Source organism: Scardinius erythrophthalmus (assembly GCF_964197995.2).
Source record: "Scardinius erythrophthalmus genome assembly, chromosome: 1".
NCBI classification, from domain to species: Eukaryota; Metazoa; Chordata; class Actinopteri; order Cypriniformes; family Leuciscidae; genus Scardinius; species Scardinius erythrophthalmus.
The window spans coordinates 71893049-71915619 of NC_138221.1; the positions used below are offsets into that span (position 1 = coordinate 71893049).

At 37.0% G+C, this 22571-nt stretch overlaps 1 protein-coding gene across 1 annotated transcript; it reads right to left on the reverse strand.

Annotated features, from left to right (window-relative positions):
- Positions 1–90: 90 nt before the first annotated feature.
- Positions 91–15442, reverse strand: LOC308696593 (uncharacterized protein; the record flags this gene model as incomplete). The annotated part of the gene is made up of 8 exons (XM_081375426.1): positions 91–107; positions 874–1071; positions 9041–9337; positions 10025–10229; positions 11254–11401; positions 11922–12115; positions 12597–12725; positions 15224–15442. The coding sequence occupies 8 exons, from the start codon at positions 15440–15442 to the stop codon at positions 91–93; spliced, it is 1407 nt and encodes a 468-aa protein (XP_081231552.1).
- Positions 15443–22571: the final 7129 nt, after the last annotated feature.

Consider the following 22571-nt stretch of genomic DNA (forward strand, 5'->3'; position numbering starts at 1 on the left):
CTTTCCTTCAGTGATTCTGCTTGTTAACAGCAGGTGTTCATAATTAATGCTCAATCACCACTTAATTATCTCATTAACTTCAACACTGCTTCAATGGTATTTTAACTCTGTAGTGTGCACACATATGAATACTGAGAAGTGTTAATTTAACATGGGCGTTTTTCTGTGTACTATTACATAAATCTTACCCGTTTCATTTACATATGACTGACAAATATGAATCACATTTAGTTTATTAATACAATTACATAAATCTTATCCGTTTCATTTATATATATGACTTAAAAATATGAATCACATTCAGATTATTAATTGGTTTATGTTAAAACTATGTAACTAATCTTTTTTTTGAGTGTGAATTTTAAATGCATGGAAACGCTTCACGGATCTTTCCTGCTGCTTAGCCTCTCAGCGGCTATAGGTTGCCGCTGATAATAATTTCAAACATCAACAAGACGTTACGCCAAACAGGATCGCTGAATGCACCTTTAAGTAGGATTTTTTTTTTTTTTTACAATACAATACCTGTTGTGCCAATGCCTTCAATGAGGCGGTTTCCCTGACCATCACAAAGGACAATGTCTTCCTCTGAGCCCAGGTCATGTTTCACTTTTTCAGTTATAGTGGACACATTTGCCTCACGCTCCAAAAAAGTTACATAAAGTCCGCACGAAGTTACTCCGTCCGCACGAAGGACTCCACCCTCCACCCTTCCGATTGAAATGCTCCTTTTGACAGATACAAACGGAGATAGATAGAGATACATTTAGAGAGTTGTTTTATCCTTCAGCCTTCCATACCATGCTTTTATGTTTTCCCTCACGCCTTTGCAATAATGCTCTGAGGGTGTATTTGGTTTATGTTGCAACAAACCTCGAAAAGCTTCTTGCGGCTGGTGCAGGCGCTGGTCCTGAACGGACAGCAGAAGCCACAGGCCTGGTCGCAAATCTGAACAGATTAGGTTGTGCTGGGAGAGATTGGGTTGGCAGTGGCACTGGTGCAGTAGGGCCTTCCTCTCCACAAACCTCATATCTCCCTGATAGTTCGATGTCCCCAATGTACCCTGTTGAGCTGGGTAGCAGGACAACGCCAGTCTCTGAAATTAAATAGATGCTGGTCGGCATCAGCTGCAAATACAAATATGACAATGTAAGTTGATTTTATTTCTCTCTCTTTCTCACTCACACAGGCAGAGTAAAAAGACTCTTCCAGATTTTATTCTCACTACATCAAAACGTATCTCATTATTTAAAATCATTGTAAATAACAAACTGCTTTCAGCAGGAGAAACAGGGACCATTTCAACCCTTACCGATGGCTCTAAAATAATTTTTCTGTACATTTCAAGTAATGAAAATGACACCCCAAACAGTGACAATAATAACGTCGCAGTTTGGTTAGTGATGTTACGTCTGACACCGACGCTCCGAAGCTTGCTTCAAACTCGAAAAGTCCTTGCAATGAACCACTGCTTCGGAGCTTGTATCATTACGTCACTAGTCACGTGAAAATGACTTCTGAAGCAAACACACTGGTTCACTCCTGTAGTGAACCACCTGACTGCTTTGACAGCCCAATCCAGTGTTGACAGGTTTGAAACCTGGCAGCTGTATTTCTTATAAAAGTGAAGGTAAAAAAAAATATAGGAACAATTTACAGAAATTATATTGGATTTAATGGTTTTCATGGGAATTTTATTGGTTGTAATGGGAATTATAGTGGTCTCTGTGGGTCTACTGATATGTGTTGGGTTGTATTGGTGGGGGCATTAAATCCCTAATGGAATATGTCCCAAACAAACACAATACAAAAAATAATTCTGTAGTGGTTTAAATGGTAAAAGCCAATGGTTACTATTTTAATATAAAGCATTAGAATTTTTGTGATGATTTCCAACTTTTTTTTAAGCTGGTCTGATCTTCTGTCCTTGTTTAAATAAATAATTACACACACACATCATGCTTAATTCACCTACATAACTTGAGTTTCACAGCACTAACACGGTTTCAGCTTTGATCGCCTCGGTAAACACGTAATAAACGGGGCGTTACTTGCATTTTATGGTTGTCCGCTTTGTTGCATTACATTTACTTCACCAGGAGATGGCGCTGCAATTTATATCTGAATGAAGCTTCGAGTAATGAACCATTTTCGACACAATTGTATCAGAAAGCAATAATGCTTCGAAACACTTCATTTGGCCATCACTACGTTTGGTCGGTGAAGATTAAGAATTATTTACCAGTGTTGAAATTATTGGGGAACACAGAATACAATTTCTGCAGATAAGTTTGCAGCTGTGGTCTATAATGAAAACGTGCGCAATTACACCCAATTTGGCGCTAACTAGGCTCAAATTTTTTTGCTTTTGCTGCTGGGCCTAATTTGGAAAGCTAAGAGCTCACAGATAAGGCATGCTCATATCAGTGTCACTAAAATTACATCATCATAAGGCACTTGAGGTGGATAGACTCTAAAAAATGCTGGGTTGTTTAACCCAAATCTGGGTAAAATATGGACAAACACAAACATTGGGTTAAAAAATAATAATTTAGAACTGTAATCCAGCGGCTGGGATCGTCCATATTTTACCCAAATTTGGGTTGAAAGAACCCAGCATTTTTTAGTTAGTCTTCATACCATGGCATGCACTCCATAAAAACTATTTTAACAGGAGTTTATTGTAAACATAACTTTGTTGCCGAGTTTGGGCATTCCAGCCTCTTTAACATAACGTTAACTTACACTATTTCTTTCAAGACTAAATTTAGGCTAAACCAATATTAAGCCTAACCTATATTGTATACCTCTTCTCGGATAGGCCTACACTTTGAATTTGATATTTTTTTCTAACCTTAAATATTCTCGAAATGTTTTCCAGGGTGATGTCCACTTCCCGGATTTGTATCGTTCTGGGTCCACGCCAGAGGGTGGCTTTGTCCTGCTGGTAATTCATCTTTCACGGAGATGCTGCAAGAGTCAAATCGGCGGTGGTCCCCCAGGTGCAAATGAGCAGTAGCCTAGCCTAATCTGAATTCTTCGCGCAATTTTTTGAGCGCCAGGAAATGACCTTTCAAAATAATCCGTTAACTTTTCAACATTAATGCTTACTGATAGGGTGACCAGATGAGATTGTCTGAAATTCGGGGCGGGGCCCGGAGAAGGGGCGTTGCTAGACCCCCTTTACGGTCTTGTGCCCCAGTAGCCTATAAATCTTCTGTGTCCCAGTAAATCTGAAGTTTGACTTTAACAATTTATTTTTATTCGTCAATGTATTTAATAGAAATTATATTATAGAGTAATAGAAATTGTCTATTTGCAACGCAATAATAAAACAATCAACGCTTGTAAAACAAAAGCTGACGCGCAGGTCTGAGCAGGTACCACTGGAACAAGCCGGTAACGAACTTCCGGTTTACGTTAGCCTGAAGATACCGCTATCAGAGAGCCTCAACAAGCCCAAACAACTTGCTTGGATAATGAGGAGTAGAGCTTAGATCGGGCCCAAAAAATCAAGCCCGACCCTACCTGAGCCCGTTGTGTCCGAGTCCGAGCCCGGCCCGACACATTAACTGTAATTATGAGCCCGAGCCCAATTTAGACCCAATCATTTTAACCAGGGGCGACGCCAGATAATTTTTGAACGTGTGTTGAGGGGGTGCTAAATATAATTTATATAAATACTTTTACCGCACAACATTCGGCATTCAATTAAATATTATTAAAGATTTATTATTAAATATTAATACTTATTATTAATAATAATAATGTTATTTCAACAAAATAGGCTATCTCGTTATTTCGTCATCATATGTGTGCCGAGTGTGCGTGCAACAAGCAAGGTGTGCATTTGTAAATCCGGTGACACGCGTGCATTGATTTTTATTAATAAACTGGTGTTTTCTGTCAGTGTCTGCTGCAAAGATGAAGTTGACGATCGCCATCTCCGTAGTGAACGCGCATAATAGAGAGAAATGCACATCTTGGATTACATAATCCTATTTCTTTTCATTTTGAATTGTTTCATTTAAAGACATTTCAAGCTTTAGATAGGCTATATTTCTCATGTCTGAGTTTCGGATAATTTATGATGATACGCTCCTGTTCACGTGCAATGCGTCTGCGACGCCCATTAAGACTCGCAGGAAAGTTGTGGATATAGAATGTGGTTGGCACGCTATTGAGGTAGCCAGGTAGGCTAAAACATGACGAAACAAAAGTGTGTAGCCTAGGGCTGGGCGATATGGATTTTTTTTTTATCACGATATGTTTTTCCATATTGATCGATCTCGATTCTTATCACGATATGTAGTTTTTGCAGATTCTGCCAGTGTAAGGGACATCCTGAAGCTTGAAGAAACAAGATATTCACTGAAACTTTAGAATAAAGATTAATAACATAAAAAATTAAACAATATGCCTTTCAATAATGAGCACAAAATATTTTTGTTAAGGTCTTCATGCAGCCAAAGGATTCACATTACACTCCCACATTGTATGAATCTTTCTATTGGTCAAGAGAGCAGCGTATTTGGAGGTATTGAAAAATGCAAAAATAAAAGGTTGTGCACATCATTTGTAATTGCAAACATCATGAGTCATCTCCCTTTATACAATAATACAAACTTTTACTTATTGAAACATTGTATATAAACTAACAGCTGTGACAACTATAACATCAAATTGCTTTGGCTGGACAGTGAACATCTCAAGTACAAAAAGAGTAAACATGGCCCTGGCACAAATACTACCTGAAAGATTAAGGTAGATCTCTAGAATTATTTTATAAGTAGAATGAAATCTGAGCCAAAATTGCACAAATATGTAAACATAGTAAACCAAGGGCTGGGCGATATATCACATGACATTGTTTATAGGCACATCTCGTCAGTAAAGCCGGTTCCTTGATTAGAAGTAAATCGCCATCACCTGCTTTCAGATGGAGTGGCATTTACAACACAGAGACGTAGTTAACTGGCAAGCTGAGCCATATCGCATTAATTATCACGGATCGCCTGTGATAATTAATGCGATATGGCTCAGCTTGTCAGCTGTCTGCCATATCCAAACCACGTCCACACAATTGACGTCGTGTTACCTTTTTTTTTCAACAATGTCTTCGGTCTCGAGTTATGTAGTGATGTCGCCTTCACGGTCGGCATTATTTTCGCTGTCCTCAACTTCAGTTTCGCTAATTTTTTTATCCTTTTTACAACTTTTTTCCCTCTCTCTCAGTCTCCTTCTGTTTACTGTAGTAGCCACGCTGCTCGCTGAGAAGTGGGCGTGTCCTACCGGCAGCCGGCAGGCGGCAGATACTGTTGCGCTTAGTTTTTCATGTGATATGATATCGAATAATATGTCCCAAGCATATTATCGAAATCGTTCAGAATATTATCGCGATCCCGTATCGAGATCGAATTATCGCCCAGCCCTAGTGTAGCCTATACAAAAATAGTTCTATTTTTATTATTATTGGCTTAGATGGACTATTTTCAAGCTATTGTTATCCAATTGTTTGGCCTTCAAACACCATTCATAATACACGGGTCGAGCGGGCTATTACCCAGCAAACACATTTACGTTGTGGCAACGTCTCTGGCACGTTGCATTTCTGCTAAGGCAACGTTGCTATCTACGTGCTCGCAACATTGTGACAACGTAGGATTGTAAGACGTGACAGAGCTGTAGCAACGTTGTTGCGCGACATTCAGCAACTGAGAGACGACGTTCTGACAATATTTTTATATGGTGTATTTTGTTAGATAATTATATAGGCTACTTTTTATCGTTTATTAATTATCTATATTATTATTTAATGTGGCTATCATCACCTGCAAGTGTAGCCTACACTTTGAAGAGTAAAAATGACAGAATTGGTTTCGTTAATTCAACTTGATTAAAACTGCATATAGCCTATATTGCACTTCCAAAAGTCATACATTTGTGAAAAAAAAGAAAAAAAAAGAAATAAATGAATATACAAATTTATTTTAAGTATAATAAATAAAACATAAAAAGCAAAGGCAGATCAGAACATTTAATGAACAAAACCGGGTCTGTATGGCAGACAGTAGCCGAAAGCAGGTGTCACCGGGGAAACATCCACAAATCCAGAGGAGTAAAGAAACGATAAATAGCGGAAAAATCAAACGAAAAACTAAACAGTGCGAGCGATGCTACATTATTAGAAATTAAAGTTGTAGGTTGTGTTTGATAGCTGAGGTAGGCTAAACGCAATACTCACGTATCCTTGCTCGATGATGAATGAGAACACAATGAGCCCAACAACAGGTGTGGAATTTAAAAGGCTGATTTTCCCGCTTCAGGGCAGTGACGAGTACATTATGTAGTCCAGTGGTTGTCAAGACACCGTTGGCACAACCTTAAGCAATGGCCCTGAACGGTGGTTTAATGCCAACATTGTGACAACGCTGTAACAACCTTCACTACACAACGTAGTTATAGCAACCTTTTGGCCATGTTGTTAAAACGTTGTTAGAAGGTTGGCTACGTTGTGCCAACGTTCTGTGTTTGCTGGGTATATAATAGCCTAATAAAAAAAAAATCGAGGGTGGATGACAGATAAATCATTATAATTAAATGTGGTGAGTTTAATAAAGAGATGGAACTCTCATCACGGTAAAACGCAATGAACGCGCGTCACACATTTACTTTCGTTTTCAACAACTGTCCTAAGGGAAAGCAATCAAAGAAAACGTATCAGTGCTTGACATTATAACTCTTGTCTGGGACACGTGTGTGTTTTGTGTTTGTTTTAAGGAAAAAGTGATATAGCCTAAAATATAGGCTAGGTAATATAAAAAAATAACTAACTAATCACCGAAAACGCGAGGAAGATTCTGTTTTATTTCATTTAATGCAAGTCGCGATTAGTTGATAATATAGCCCTATAATGTATGCCTACACACAACCATGCGTAAATTAGGCACTATGTCATTTGAGCCTATAGTGTCTTATTATTTTAATTGAATGTATTGGTAAAATGTAAGAATTTTAAAAGAAATTTAGAGCATATTTATTAGGGGGGAAATGCCCTTTATAAAGGTAGCCTACAACAATTATTCCGATAAGAGTGTTTTCAAAAAGTGATGTAATAAAACATTAACAATTAAGTTTGAAGGTTAAAGCCTCTGTTTAGGCTATACAGGAAATGTAATTTTGCCTAAAGAAGAACTTTTAATTTAAATAAATGTTCATTTTCAATCAGCCTATACTTCAGTGTGATATGTTATCATGCTTAGCACTGAGAATTTGAAAAATTTTAATATGATGATCATGCAGATATAGCCTATCTAAATCAAAGAATGGGTGGTTGGCGGCTGGATTATTTATTTTTAACAACAGATCTCGCGTGACTCAATGTGCACCAGATTAATGAATTTATCTTTAAACAAAATGTTCGTCCGGGGGGTCATGCCCCCGGACCCCATAGTGTTAGGATTTTACCACCTCCGCCTCATTTTCAATTGGGGACCTAGTAGTGCCCATTCTTTGTACGTCGCTAACTCACTTAGCTGGATTTGATTGTTGGCAATTTGTCATGATCTTTGAATAGTTTGGTTCTTAGACATTCTTGGACTTGCTCTCATAGCAACAGGTGCGCAATCTTAAACCTGCTCGCGAGCAGGCTTATTTCATGTAAACAGGATTTAGACTGCGGTTTCATAAGCGGAGCTGACACGGGAAGTCCAGCGCAGCTCTAGTGCAATTTCTGAGAGATTTTTTTTTTCCCTTATGACTTTATGTTTGCATTATTAATTTGTTGGAAACGCACTAATTTTCGACTAATCGGAGTCGGGCTTTAACAAAAGCAAAAACTCTTTGCATAAATGTGATCAATAACTCATGGCAAAATATTTGTAGGCTACATTAAGTTTTCATTTTCGCAGGTGAAAGCAACTCATTATTAATCAAGATTTAACAGTTGAAATGACTATACCAGCCATTTGGATTAGGCCTTACTTGATTTAATGCAGCAAAAAATATTTTACTGTAGCCTACTAACTAAGATCGTTTATTTTCTTTTTTTCTCATGCTTTTTCATGGTTGCTTTTATAAACAGAACATTTATTTAACAGTGCCTTTTTAAAGGAGACTAGTAAGGCTAAGTAGGCTAAAAATGATCATTATGTAGAATATTTTTGTACTTAACTTTGATTTGTTCCCATGTTCTATTGTTGTGACGGACATTAGGCTACAACGAACAAATAATGCAATTATTAAAATACAAAAATATAAACTTTATTCTAATAAGTTTTAAAAACATCTAACATGGCCACTTCTAACGGATTTAAATTGTCTGCTACTTTTTGCCAGCCCTCCTGGCTTTTGCAGACTTTAAGGTGTTTCCTGGCGTTTTATATAAAACATTAAAATTCCGAATAAACTATCTTGCTCTGCTGCGGAGAAAAACTGAGCGTGCTCTTTGGCCACGCTGAGCAGCCAATAGCAGCGTTGCTGATCAATGTTTCTACTATCGATACATATCCCTTTTAAACCAGCGCATGAACGCGCAATTATCTCAGATAACTCAATCCAGCGATACTAATCATAACCGGCAGGTCGTTTTCGAAGAACCCAATTAGCCAGATCAGGATTAGCACGATGATATGATCTAGGATGTCATTTGATCTCGGATGCTTTAAGCAACGTATGTGCCCCTGTGCCCCCAGTAGAGCTTCACGACTAGCAACGCCCCTGGGTGGGGGCTTACTATGATATTAGACTGCATAGCCTATATAATAAAAGATGAATTTCAAACCTGAACCAAGCATATTTTTATTCAAAGTTTAACAGTCTGTTTAGTCACACAAAACAACAACTTTAACCTAACTTACCACATAACAAATTTTTTTTAAATTGCCATGTGTTAAAATTTGTTAGCACTGAAAATATTGCTAAGGCAAAAACAAAAACAATTATAAACAACAGGTTTTCGGAAGCCACTTAGGGATGATGTCCTGGGAACACTGAGGCTAAAGCAAGCCACTGATGTCTCTAAAGTAATGTCAACGCTGACAATGTCTTCTAGTCAAATCGATCAGGCCTTGGAGTCCAGACTTAAAATCTTCTGGTTGATTGTTGACAGCATTGTCCAACATTACAGTCACATCTGGCCATTGCAGAGCAAATTCCCTCTCTGCAGTTTCCTGGTCCTGTGCACTCTGAAAGGGGTTGGTGCCAAAGTGTGATACTCTGGTCAATGATCCCACCTCTTGCTCATACCAGTCTGCAGCCACTGATGCCTCTGGCAAAAGGTCTGTGGATATGCGTTTTGGGCATCCCTCTCTGGCCAAGTAACTGGGGATTCCCTTTCCTAAAAGTAGTAAAGATAAAAAGGATACATTGCTCAAGCTATACAATATTTATTTATTTATTTTTTTTTTAAAATAAAATAAATCCCACTTTGTCGAACCACTGTGCATTTTGAGAAGCGCGACCCACAATCTTGCTTCATGCGTATAAAAGTTAAAACAAGTACAATCAAGCCCAAAAGACCAATTCATACGCATTTTTAAAAAAACTGCCGAGGATAAAATACACAAGAAAGCTGTGGGCTTATTTCCATTGTGGTCCTCTGAGGGGGAACAATCTACGATAGCTTAAGGATGACTGTTGTTATTAGACAAATTATTCTGTTATTTACTACAACATAACATTTAGGATTTGCATAGTAAAATGTGAATTTGCTTTACCAAAACGACTATGAAAATGTGTTTTAATAAATGTTGCATAAAATTACCTAGGACTTAATGTTATAGTACAAAGCTCAATGATGGTCTCAGAACTCGCTTATGATCTGCATCATGCTTCCCCTAATGTTTTATTAAACAAGTTAAAAAATATGTTCATCAGAAAACCACTTAAAATAGTATACAAAACGCGTGACATTGTCATTAATAATAGGCATCACACATTTTATAACGCATTTTCAAAATTTTGTTCACAATGAGATGACATGCAATCAGACTCAAATTTTGTTGAGACAAACCCCAACACAAACCTGGAATCCTGTGGGCATTCCACGCTTGCACAACACGGTCAATTCCAAGCCGAGCCAACTGGCATGTCAAGGATGACACACAGAATTTGGACATCATGTCCTCCATATCCAACACCTCCTGATCCACTAGTTGGACCAATGCCACTTTTAAAGGGTAGTTCACCCTATTGTTGACTTCAGGCCAAATTCTTTCAATAGTGTGATTCTGTCAAAGCAAAATATAAAATACTTTACACAGAGAACACTGTCCAACAAGAGCTGATTTCAACACTACACAATTATCACCAACCTTTAGCTTTACATTACAAATATATACAAGCATAAGGAATTACAGTGCTATGCATAAGTTTAGACACCCATACTAAAGTTGACTAAAAAGAGGAATAAAAAAAAATCATCTTTTGGAAACTGAACTTAATGCCTTAATTAAAATTAGGAAAAATCCAACCTTTAAGGACACCAATTTTCTTTGTGAATGAATAATACATCGTAAATAAATAAATGTTCTTCCTTAAAATACAGGGTGCATAAGTTTGGACACCCCTATGTTAAATTCCCATAGAGGCAGGCAGATTTTTATTTTAAAGTTTTTTTTTTTTTTTAAGGATACTATGCATCCTGATAAAGTTCCCTTGGCCTTTGGAATTAAAATAGCCCCACATCATCACATAGCCTTCACCATACCTAGAGATTGGCATGGTTTTATTTCAGTAAGCCTAATAGCTGGTTTGATTTGCATTGAGATATGATCTTATGGAAAGTACCCCATGCCAATCTCTAGTTATGGTGAAGGCTATGTGATGATTAAATTTTAATTCCAAAGGCCAAGGGAACTATCAGGATGCATAGTATCCTAAAAAAAAAAAAAAAAAAAAAAAAAAAAATACTTAAAAAAAAAAATCTGCCTGCCTCTATTGGAATTTAACATAGGGGTGTCCAAACTTATGCACCCTGTATTTTACGGAAGAACATTTATTTATTTACGATAAATTATTCATTCACAAAGAAAATTGGTGTCCTTAAAGGTTGGATTTTTCCTAATTTTTTAAATTAAGGCATTAAGTTCAATTTCCAAAAGATGATTTTTTTATCCCTCTTTTTAGTCAACTTTGGCATGGGTGTCTAAACTTATGCATAGCACTGTAATTAAAAGGGAGACTGACATTAAAATCATTGAAACTTACAAATTACAATCAGGGTGTGTGCATATTTTGCTCAACTGTACTCACCTTTGTTGATGGTGTTTGCATATATGGTGGCCTCTCTGTGTTGTGGCGGTGGCTGGCCAATTTCTCTTGCATGTAAAGAGTAAGGTAGAACTCTTTCCCATGGTCCACTCTTACCTGGTCCCACATCCCATACTCCATCACGGCACCTCTGCAAGAAAAGATAATATTCCCAATTCTTTGACAGCAGTATGGAGTCTGTTAGTGTCACCTCTAGCTGAAATATATATAGCTGAAATATGTCTTATGTTGTCAGGTAGTGGGGAGGTAATCTGAGTGTTGACTGGCTGCTTAAAAGGCAGTATAGCTGCAACAATTATATGATTAGATGAACCCCAAACTACTTCGAAACTACTACAAACTCCTTCACTAATTTCTGCATCTTAATTGTAATTGTTTGCTGTTTATATTACAAATTAGAGTAAACTTTTAAAACTACTTTAAAAATAATGCTAACCTCATAATCAAATTAATTATTTGTATAGATAAAATTGCATTCTTAACATTCACAGATAAGGCCTGAAAATTGGCCAATTTGATTTTAAGGTTTTGTGTTTAAGCAAACAGTGTTTAAGCAAATCATGAATTGGGATGATTTCCAGAAGCTGGTTCTTATTTTGAAAAAGTTATTTTGCTGTTTTTGGGTACATTTAAAAGGTGGTTTAAATTACCTGTAAATGTCACTGTATATGGTGAGGTTGTTCTTCACAGGCATTGTTGATTTTCCAACAATTTTGCTGGAGAAGCCATCGATCGCCAGCACATGAGTCACACCAAACATAACCATTTTTTCATTCTGGTCTATGTGTACTTTGTGACCCACATAGCCAGCATTATATGGAACAGGATTAAGGTTCCTGGCTCCCTTAAAAACATACAAAAAACAGACAGAAAATCAGTACATCATTAGAAAACCGTAGTTTTTCAAATCAAAGAAAAAAAAGCACATTGGTGTAAAGCTTTAGACATAACCTACTATACTGTAGCAAATACATTTAAACCCTCCTGTAACCTACTCTTACAACCAAACAACATAACACCTGAGCAACCACTGTTACTTGATTATCGTACTGATTGAAAACAATACTGCAAGACATTCTACTACCACAATACACTTACTGCTACTATTCATAGTACCAAGGACTACTGCTACAGCTACTGCTGAAGTGAGTACTTGTAATGTTAGTACAATTATCATTACTGATAGAACTTTTCAAAAACACTAACCAATTAAACTGTCTCATTTACCTCAATGCCAGGAAATCCCAACCTTAAAAATCCAATAATCAATACACTTAATAAGCCTTTAGTAAATCCGACCTTTATTGACATTAGATCAAACCTACCTGACATCGTGCCCTGTGATAAGGCATGTGAATGTTGCGCAAGACATCTCCCACACGACCTTCGGATGCATGGACTCCTGCGGCTGCAAGATAGCCTGTCATCATTTTTCTGCCATAGGTAGGACCAGTCTTAAGGTAAAGAAAAGAGAAAAGATGATTGATTCAATTTCTATTTAGGAGAGACATGTAATACAAACACATACACTGGGGTCATCAAGTGTGAAACCACTAGTCAATGAGTCTACTTTTATTTTATTTTGTTGAAGCATATTCCCCATTCACAACGTGCATGTTTGCCTACTCAAAGACGTCATATAAACAACATTATTAAAAATATAGGCTAAGTCAAGTAGCTTACATTCATAGTATTTTTTTTTGTAATTTCAAGTAAGGCTATAAAAACTGTAATGTTGTTTACTGCAAAATCTGTTGTTTAGTACAAATGCACATATTGCCTGGACCATATTAAAATGTTTAATGTTTTTATATTATATTTAAAACGAAAAGAGGCAGGTTTGTGTTTTATATTTTGTTTTGTTTTTTAATAGGCAAACGTTATGTGCAGTGAATATAATCAATACGCGTTGCATGAACCACATTTGTGTGGCTATCATGTTTAAGATTTCTTTAAATGAAAACGAAAATAGTTAGTAAGTTGTTTTATCACATATTTACGGTGGCCCAGTAGTGCACAACACAACGAAATGTAAAAAGCAAACATAAGTTCACAACACAACGAAATAAAGCCACAACACAACGGAAACAAGCCACAACACAACGGAAACAAGCCACAACACAACGGAAAATCCACAACACAACGAAATAAAGCCACAACACAACGGAAATAAGACACAACACAACGGAAAATCCACAACACAACGAAATAAGGCCACAACACAACGGAAATGCTCCCGACCACTAGAGGGCTCTCGGAGCCCAGTAAAGTTAGTTTTCCAAGCCATTGTTCATTAGAGAGTCAGCAGTCTATAAAAATATATCAACACCACGATTAGTTTTAACAGTATGTAGCTAACCATTGTTTATCGACATTTATTAATTCAAAATCACCTACGTGCATTATAGCTGCATATTTATACTCTAGAATGCTTTGACGCGCTACCACAGCGCATTATCCCTGAGGGAACGTCTACCAATTCCTCCAAGTTGTTAAAACGTATAATTTGTTTTAATTAAAATTACTTTTAACATTCAAAAACAGACATATTCAAAATCCAAAGCTTGATTGTATTTGATAGTAGACTGACTTAATATGACTTTTATAATGACTTAATAATGACTTTTTTTCCAATACCCTTCATGTATTTACAGTAATTAACAATTATTTTTTTTAGGAAATTTCTGTAAAAGTTTTTTTTTCTTTTATCATGTTCCTAGTGACCAGACTGACTTATTATAGGTGGAATTGTGCCAATTCCTTCCTATTTCACCAAATGGTTTTTATTTTTATTTATCAAATTATATTATAATAAATTATACGTTTTAACCACTTGGTGGAATTGCCAGACGTGCCCTGCGCTGTGGAAGCGCGTCCAAGCATTCTCGAGTAGCCTATAAATCAAATACGCAGCTATAATTCATGTAGGTTATTTTGAAGTAATATTTTATGTTGATATACACTGTTAAAACTAATCGTGGTATTTATATATAAAGACTGCTGACTCTAGAACAATGGCTTGGAAAACTAACTTTACTGGGCTCCAAGAGCCCTCTAGTGGTCGGGGGAGCATTTCCGTTGTGTTGTGGCTTTATTTCGTTGTGTTGTAGATTTTCCGTTGTGTTGTAGATTTTCCGTTGTGTTGTGGCTTATTTCCGTTGTGTTGTGGCTTTATTTCGTTGTGTTGTGGATTTTCCGTTGTGTTGTGGCTTATTTCCGTTGTGTTGTGGCTTTATTTCGTTGTGTTGTGGCTTGTTTCCGTTGTGTTGTGAACTTATGTTTGCTTTTTACATTTCGTTGTGTTGTGCACTACTGGGCCACCGTACATATTTCGTTGCCTAAAATATACAGAGATAACCGGACAGAGCGAGCTGAGTGACTCGCAATGCGTCTGAAGGTGGGCGGGGTTAGGATTTCCCAAGATTTTCCATGATGAAAGTGACCAATCATAAGAGGGTCAGTGCCCTCCTTGGTTTCCGCCCCCAAATTGTCAAAAGTCTTGTAGACTCGAGGGAGTAGAAATCAGCTGAGCGAGCAGAAATCCACTGCGCGAGCAAAACAGCATTCCGCGAGCAGAAGCCCGCTGCGCGCGAGCAGGATTCCACTGTACAAGCAGAGTTAACCTATGAGAGTATGCCAGGCGCTCGCTCGCAGCTACCTGTACACCTCTCGGTTGTTGAATTTGTGCGCGAGTACTTTTATCATGCCAGCTGAAGGTTCATTTTTGCGCGCGTGAAATAACATAATGTGCTCGTGAGCATGTCTTACACGCTCATAACATTTGACTAAAAAATGACGCCATACACCTGTGGATTTCACACGGTCCAGATGTGGGCCGGATCTGGGCTGATACTATGTTGCTGCCTGGGTACTCCTTTCATCATCAGCAAACAAAACTTGAATAATCCATGCACACTTGAAACTTCATATTAGGAGAGGCAGTTAAGCCTACCTGTTTTATGGATTTGAAGACAGCAGCATGCAGTTCGTTGTCCGTCACTCGGGGTCTTCTTAAGCCATTGTCTTTGCAAAAACGACGAATATTCGCTACCGATGCTCCTCTTTGCAAGCCGCACTCAAATGTCAGATGGTTACTAATGTCCTCATCAGTACAGTCACTAAGCAACATTTTACCAATTACTTCAAAGTAGGGAGACAGACTGGAGTCCATAGTTACAGGCAAAGTGCAGGCTGCTGCTTTGGCGCTTTTTATACAGCCACTCGTTGGCGCAAAATCAGTAGGCCTATTATAATTCGGTCAAGGTCACGCCATCTATGCTTCGGAGAAGCTCTGTCGCGCCATCTAGAGTATGGGGTCTCTGCGGAACAAAAGTGGGCGTTTTTAAATTTGTGGGTGTTTTCAAACTGGTGGGTGCATACAGTTCGTGGGGTGGGGTGGGGTGGGGTGGGGTGGGGTGGGGGAGCCAAGTGCCGGTACTCTCTTGCATTGACAAATCATGTCATTGTAAATTTCTACAGTGAAAAACAAAACTTGGAAATATTGCAGGTACAGCAATTTATTGTTATTTATTAACAACATAAATGTATTTAAACAATTTAACAAGTCGTGCGTGCGTGCAAACGGAACTCCTCCAAGTCTGCAAGTTTCTTATTACTTCACTGTTTTTATATAGGCATATTTGATAATGTATACAAACAGTATTGGTCATGATTTTGGCAGGCAATTATTAAATAATAAAACAGTAGATCAACATGAAAATCACCACAAGACCACAGTGGTAGTCTGTGAGATTTAGAACAAGAATCTGGTGGATTTTGCTAAAAACAATTTGATTTTATTATGTGTCTGCCGACACCAAGCGCATAGCTACACCTTGAGCCTACGCAACTTCGTGTCCCAGCATGTACAATCGGCCCGAGCTCGGCTGCCCCGCGGCGTCTGCGGCTTATTCGGCATTGGCGTGTGTTAACCGGGCCGATTGTGGCCCGCAGCTCGCTCTAGCACATGCATTTTTGTTACGGCTGGGCCTCACCATAAAAACCGGCTCCGGATCTGGACCACTTCTGGAAATGAAATCAAGGATGGTTTTAATGAGCAATAATAACATTAAAAAAATATTTTTAAATTGACGTAAATTCCTGACCGTATCTGATAATGTAGGACATCGACTATATTGTCAAAACAAAATATATGCGGTAAATAATAATTAAATAGTGTTGTTTTGCACAGAGCTTTCTTTAATATTTATACCATAGCAAAAAAAAATGTAGTTGTCATGAAAATCACTCTTTACATGTAGCCTATGTATTTTAAACATGCATTCGCGCTTAAGCTGACATAGACGCGCAATAGGCTATATTTTTAAGCGTAGAAGGTGCGACCATGGGCGCGATCGCACTTCTCCGAAGCACAGATTGCGCATAGAGATTGCGTGACAGCGGTAGGCTATTATACTGAGGCAGCTTTGAAAAGCTGTCTATGGAAAAGCTACAGAAAAGTTTGGGCCCATGGTGGGTGGTCTATCATTGGATACCGCCTGATGAATTTTGTTTTTCTAGTAGGCTACCTCATATTCATTCACGTATAATAGTCTTCTTTGAAATGTGTACCTTGAAATGTTTTGTTTCCATTCCAGATTGATTTTAAAGGCTAGTTGTTGTCAGCAATTACTATTGGCAATGTTAAGCAGAATAGCCTATAGCCTACTTAACAACTGCCATCATTATTTGATACAAGACCACACTATGAGAACACCTAAAGTTTTGATAATATTTATGGAATATAATTTATGGAATTCTACTTTTACATACATTTTTCAGATAAAGTTCATGTAAGCATAGTGATGCACAGTTCACTTCTCCATCATCTATTGTGATATCTGTCATTGCACAGTCCAAATGATACATTGAATGATACATCAGTCAAAGGGACTGAAAGCAAACAAAAGTTGAATGCTTATGCTGATTAAGACACACAGGCTAGGTGTACAGACACATTCTCATTTCTTAATTTTATGCCATTCTAAAACATTTTTATGTTAACATTGAAATATAAAGGCAGTGCTGCAAGTCTGATCATAAGTAAGGACATTCAAAGTATGGACAGATGAGGTCACCAAGGAGAGCCTTGAGGATTATACATCATCAGTGTGACACGTTACATCAGCAAATGGTGGTGATCACCTGATTGGAAACATCACAAATTGCCATGGGATGTGCACAGCCCAGGACCGGAGGGCTCTGCAGCGGGAGATTAAAACTGCTCAGAAGATCACTGGTACCCAGAGCCAAAAGGATACTAAAGGACAGTACCCACCCAGCCACAGCCTGTTCATCCTGCTGCCTTCTGGGAAGAGATATAGAAGTTTCTGCTGTCGCACCAACAGACTGCAGAGCAACCCCAAGCTATCAGACTCTTAAACTATAGTTCATCCTCAGCACTGCTCCACTGATCATAGTTTATTTCTGTTTACCATTTTTATAATTGCTTCTATATTAGCCTGATAATGTCTGCTATGTACCAGAAGGGAGTTACAAACTCAATTTATACTTTATGTTATATATATTATATTGTGACAAAATATACCCACCTACCTTAAAGAAGAATAAAGTGAATGTTTTGGAAAGGCAGAGTCAAAAGTTATGACCTTAAAATGATTGAAATGTTGTGGAAGGATGAGGAAGCAAGCAGCTCATGTGAGGAAACCCACCAACATCCAAGAGTTGAAGCTGTTCGGTACAGAGGAATGGGCAAAGATTCGTCCAAGTCAATAAGCAGGACGTATCAAAAGTTACTGGAATTTTTTTTGTTGCAGTTATTGCTTATGTAATCAGCGTTGACAGCCTGATTTTAGTAATGTAATTATGTTTTGGGGTTTTCTTTTGAGGACCTTGTAAAATGTTCTTACCTTTTCTGCAGCCATTGATTGTACATGCAATGCCCTTGAAAGCATGTATGTGCTATATAAAGTTTCAAGACTTGTATGGATTCTCTTCACTTGCATGACACAATCGGAGTTTTGTATGTTATACAAACTGGAATGTGTATAGAAAGATTCACACAGTATATAGCACACTGGTAAATTATTCTTCTTTTATAATCTATAAATTATTAATTATCCTACATTAGGATTAGGACATGTCTGATGTGAGTTTGTTGTCTGAGCTGCTAAGAAGCTGATAGCAGTGTTATAATCAGGTTAAAACAGAAGCAGGTTTAACTCTGGGCTGGTTGAATGATGATGATGATAACTAGGCAAATAAAATCAAAAACAAAATAAAATGAACAACAATATCTGTATCAGTAATCTTGATTTAAAACAGTTACCAAAGACACCATACAGTCAGTCATTTAAATACTGCCACCTGCTGGTAGAAAGGGGGAACAGTTATCCATTACAGTGGAAACCACATTAAATATAAATTTAATTATATAATATAGCGCTAACAGTAACAACTCTGCACACACAAATAAGTTCTTAGGTTAACCTATATTACCAACTGTATTGAGCCAAACAATGCGCTCATTAAACGTGACTGGTGATGTCTGGATAGGCACGATATGAAATAGCTGTAATAAACTACTGTTGCTAACATATTTATTCCGGTCCAGGTTTATATAAGGCTATTTATTAATAGATTTTTCTTCTTCTAACGTTACTCTGGTATAACGTTAGCGCAGCATATTATGACCGTTCTAAAAGCTTGGCTTTTATTTTGATAGGCCATATTTACTATTACTTCCGGGTCACGTGGCCAACCTGTCTGTATTTCAATGTAGATCTTCAAACGAAAAAATGGAAAAAGGAATTTCCAAAAACCAAAATCGGACCGTTATTTGATTTTGGTTTTGTCATTTTTCGTTTTTGGATTCAGAACCAAAAACGGGAGAACGGCTCTTTTTTTTCCGTTTCTTTGTTTTTGGTTTGAAACGACAAACGAAAAACAGGTGGTTTCTCGTTATTTTGATTTGTGTTTCAAACGAAAAAACAAACTATCAAAACGTACACGGACCGAGGCAAGGCGCATCTCAAACAAGCCTATTTATTCGTTTTTTGCCTGTGAACTAAAAAACGAAAAATCAAGCCGAAATTCCGTTTTTGGTTTATAAACGAAAAACGAATTGACTGAAGTTCAAAGACTCTCTTCATTCTTTGTTCTAAAAGGAATAACGATAAAATGATCGCCAAAAAACGAAAAACGGGCCGTTTTTAATTGGTTTTTCGTTTTTTGATTCTGACACCAAAAACGGTTATTTGGTTTTTCGTTTTGAAACAAAAAACAGAAAAACGGTATTTTCGTTTTATAATTACAAACGAATTACGGATTATCCAGAGATCCCCTGACCACGGACCTACACGGACCTACCCTGATTGAACTGTCACAATGAGTTACAATGAATGTTACTATTAGAACTATGATATTCTATTCTATACTTTTATCAATTCTATTGAGAAACCATGAGAAAAAGGTGAATCAAGACTTAAATTATTCATTATTATTATGTTTTGAACTATGCTGTATAGAACTATGCTGTATTTGAACTATGCTGTATGTTTTGCAGTGTGTGTGTTGTCAAAATTTATTTATAATGATTAAAAATGCCATTATTTTATATGAAAAAGTTAATAATTTTATTTTATTGACAAAATATTTAGTTTTTTGTCTTTTGTATATTTTTTGATTAGATCAGATAACATTTTAATCTGTCATATGATCATGTGATAATGTACTCCACCCATGGGGCATGTTGTCTCATTTCACTTCCATTCATTCAGGGTAAATCAAGAGAAAAGTATACGCTGTATTAATGAAACAAAACCACATAATTGTACTAGACATGTGTGAAATTAAGGGAAAAATAAATACTCTGAACCTTAAGTAGATTTACACAAACTGAGAAAGTCTAAAAGCGTAAGGTTGTGCCCCGCTCTCGCCTATTTGTAAACACTTTTTTTTAAATACAAATTTATGTCTCAAAAAAAGTATGTAAAAATTTAACCTTTGCTTCTTTAATTAAAAAAGAGGGAGAATTGATGCTAAATTTAGGTTTTTAATTAAAGATTAAAGTGCACACGAATTAAACAATAAGAATAATGATAAACATTGCAATATTCTGTTAAAAAAAAGAGATCAATTTTGAATTCATGGCAGAGACAGACCGGGCTCTGTTCGTGGTGACTTTAAGTGAATGTCGTCACTTCCTCAGTTACCGTCACTAATATGGTTACGGTAAACAGACACGGCGGAACAGCAGTGGGTGGAGCTGAACTAATGTTCATTCGCGACTCTGATCCATATCATTTATAATCTAACAACAAACAAACAAACAAACAAAAGGGCTCCACTTTCGTCTTGTTGTGAAAGCGACGGAGGCAGGTGAGAAAACTGATTTTTATTTTCTCTCACGAAGCATAAATCATTCGAGCTTTTAATAACGCGGTGTATATTGGGAAACAGTTTGATAAATTAGATGTTTTTTCCCCTGTTTTGCAGAGGAAGACATGAACGAGTCATCCAGTTTATCAAGCTACCCACTCAGATGCTCAGCTCAAACAGAGTAATTCAACTGATACTATTGATTAACTAATCAGGGTTTTTCCTGTTCATGGTTTCCAGGTGGTAAAATCCCGATAATGTATTTTTCGTAGACCATCATATACTGTGTTTCCCACTGTATTTATGTGTGTGGAGCTCGGTACTTCTCGGGGGTCCGGGGTCATGCCCCCCCCCCCCAGAAGAAAATGTACATTTTAAAGATAAATTCATTTATCTGGTGCACTTTGAGTTTCTCAAATACGCTGTTAAAATAAATAATCCACCCGCCGCCAACAACTGCCCAAACCTATGATAGTCTCTGATTTAGATATCTGCATCTGATCATCACATTACAATTATTCAAATTATCAGTGTTAAGCATGATAATATGGTAACATATCACACTGAAGCAGGCTGATTTAAAATGAACATTTATTTAAAATAAAAGTTCTTCTTTTGGCAAAATTACATTTTCTTAATAGCCTAAACAGAGGCTTTACTCCCTTCAAACTTAAATTGTCAATGTTTCATGTTTTTTTTACCTTTATAAAGGGCATGTTTCCCTAATTTTATTAAATGCATGCTCCATCTTTCATTTCAAATTCTTAAATTTGATCAATACATTCAATTTAGAATAATAAGACACTAGGCTGTTACCAATCAAATTAAATAATTTACATTGAAAAATTACAACTGTATTAAATGAGATTATGAGAGTGTAAATACTCTTTGAACATACAAATAAGGAATGTTGAAAAGAATGATACTTTGAAACTAAACCGCCAGTAGGAGGCGGCAGGCGACCGTGTTAATGAGCGAGTCATTGAGTCATTCTTTCTAACGATTCGTTCAAACGGCTGATTTATTCAGAATGAGGCAGTTTATGAATGAGTCATTGAATCTTTGAGTCAACCGATTTGTTCAAACGGCTGATTTATTCAGAATAAGTTTATGAATGGGTCATTGAGTCATTCATTCAAACGATTCGTTCAAACGGCTGATTTATTCAGAATGAGGCAGTTTATGAATGGGTCATTGAATCTTTGAGCCAACCGATTCGTTCAAACGGCTGATTTATTCAGAATAAGTTTATGAATGGGTCATTGAGTCATTCATTCAAACGATTCGTTCAAACGACTGATTTATTCAGAATGAGGCAGTTTATGAATGGGTCATTGAATCTTTGAGCCAACCGATTCGTTCAAACGGCTGATTTTTTTTTTTATTACTTTTTTTTTTTTTATTTATTTTTTTATTAATCATTACACAGCATTAAAGCAATACAGATAAACATGGGAAAAAATAAACAAAAAAGACAAAAAGGATACACAGACAGACAATTGCCAGGGTAACAAAAAAACAATGCAATGCATTTACCTTAAGAGGACAAAAAGGATGAATACAGAGATACAGTTTTCATTGCTTTGGGATTAACAGAGTTTTGGATAGTTTCCATGTATTTGTCTAGATCATCTTTGAATAGAGAAAAGAGAGGTTTAGAGCCTGTAAATTTTTGCTTATGTATGTGAAATTTAGCTAATAGGAAGCACAAATTAATTATGTAATATTGTCCGGTTTTCTCTTTTGGGTAGTCAAACAAGCCAAAGAAAACATCTTTAAAACAGAAAGAAAAGTCACTTACAAAATAAGATTGGATAAAAATTAACAAATCTGACCAAAATTTCTCAGTGTGGGTACATTGCCAAAACAAGTGAATGACATTTTCCTCAATAGAGTGACAAAAACAGCAATTCACTTCAATGTCTGACTTATATTTCCTAAGAAAGGCTTTGGATGGGTAA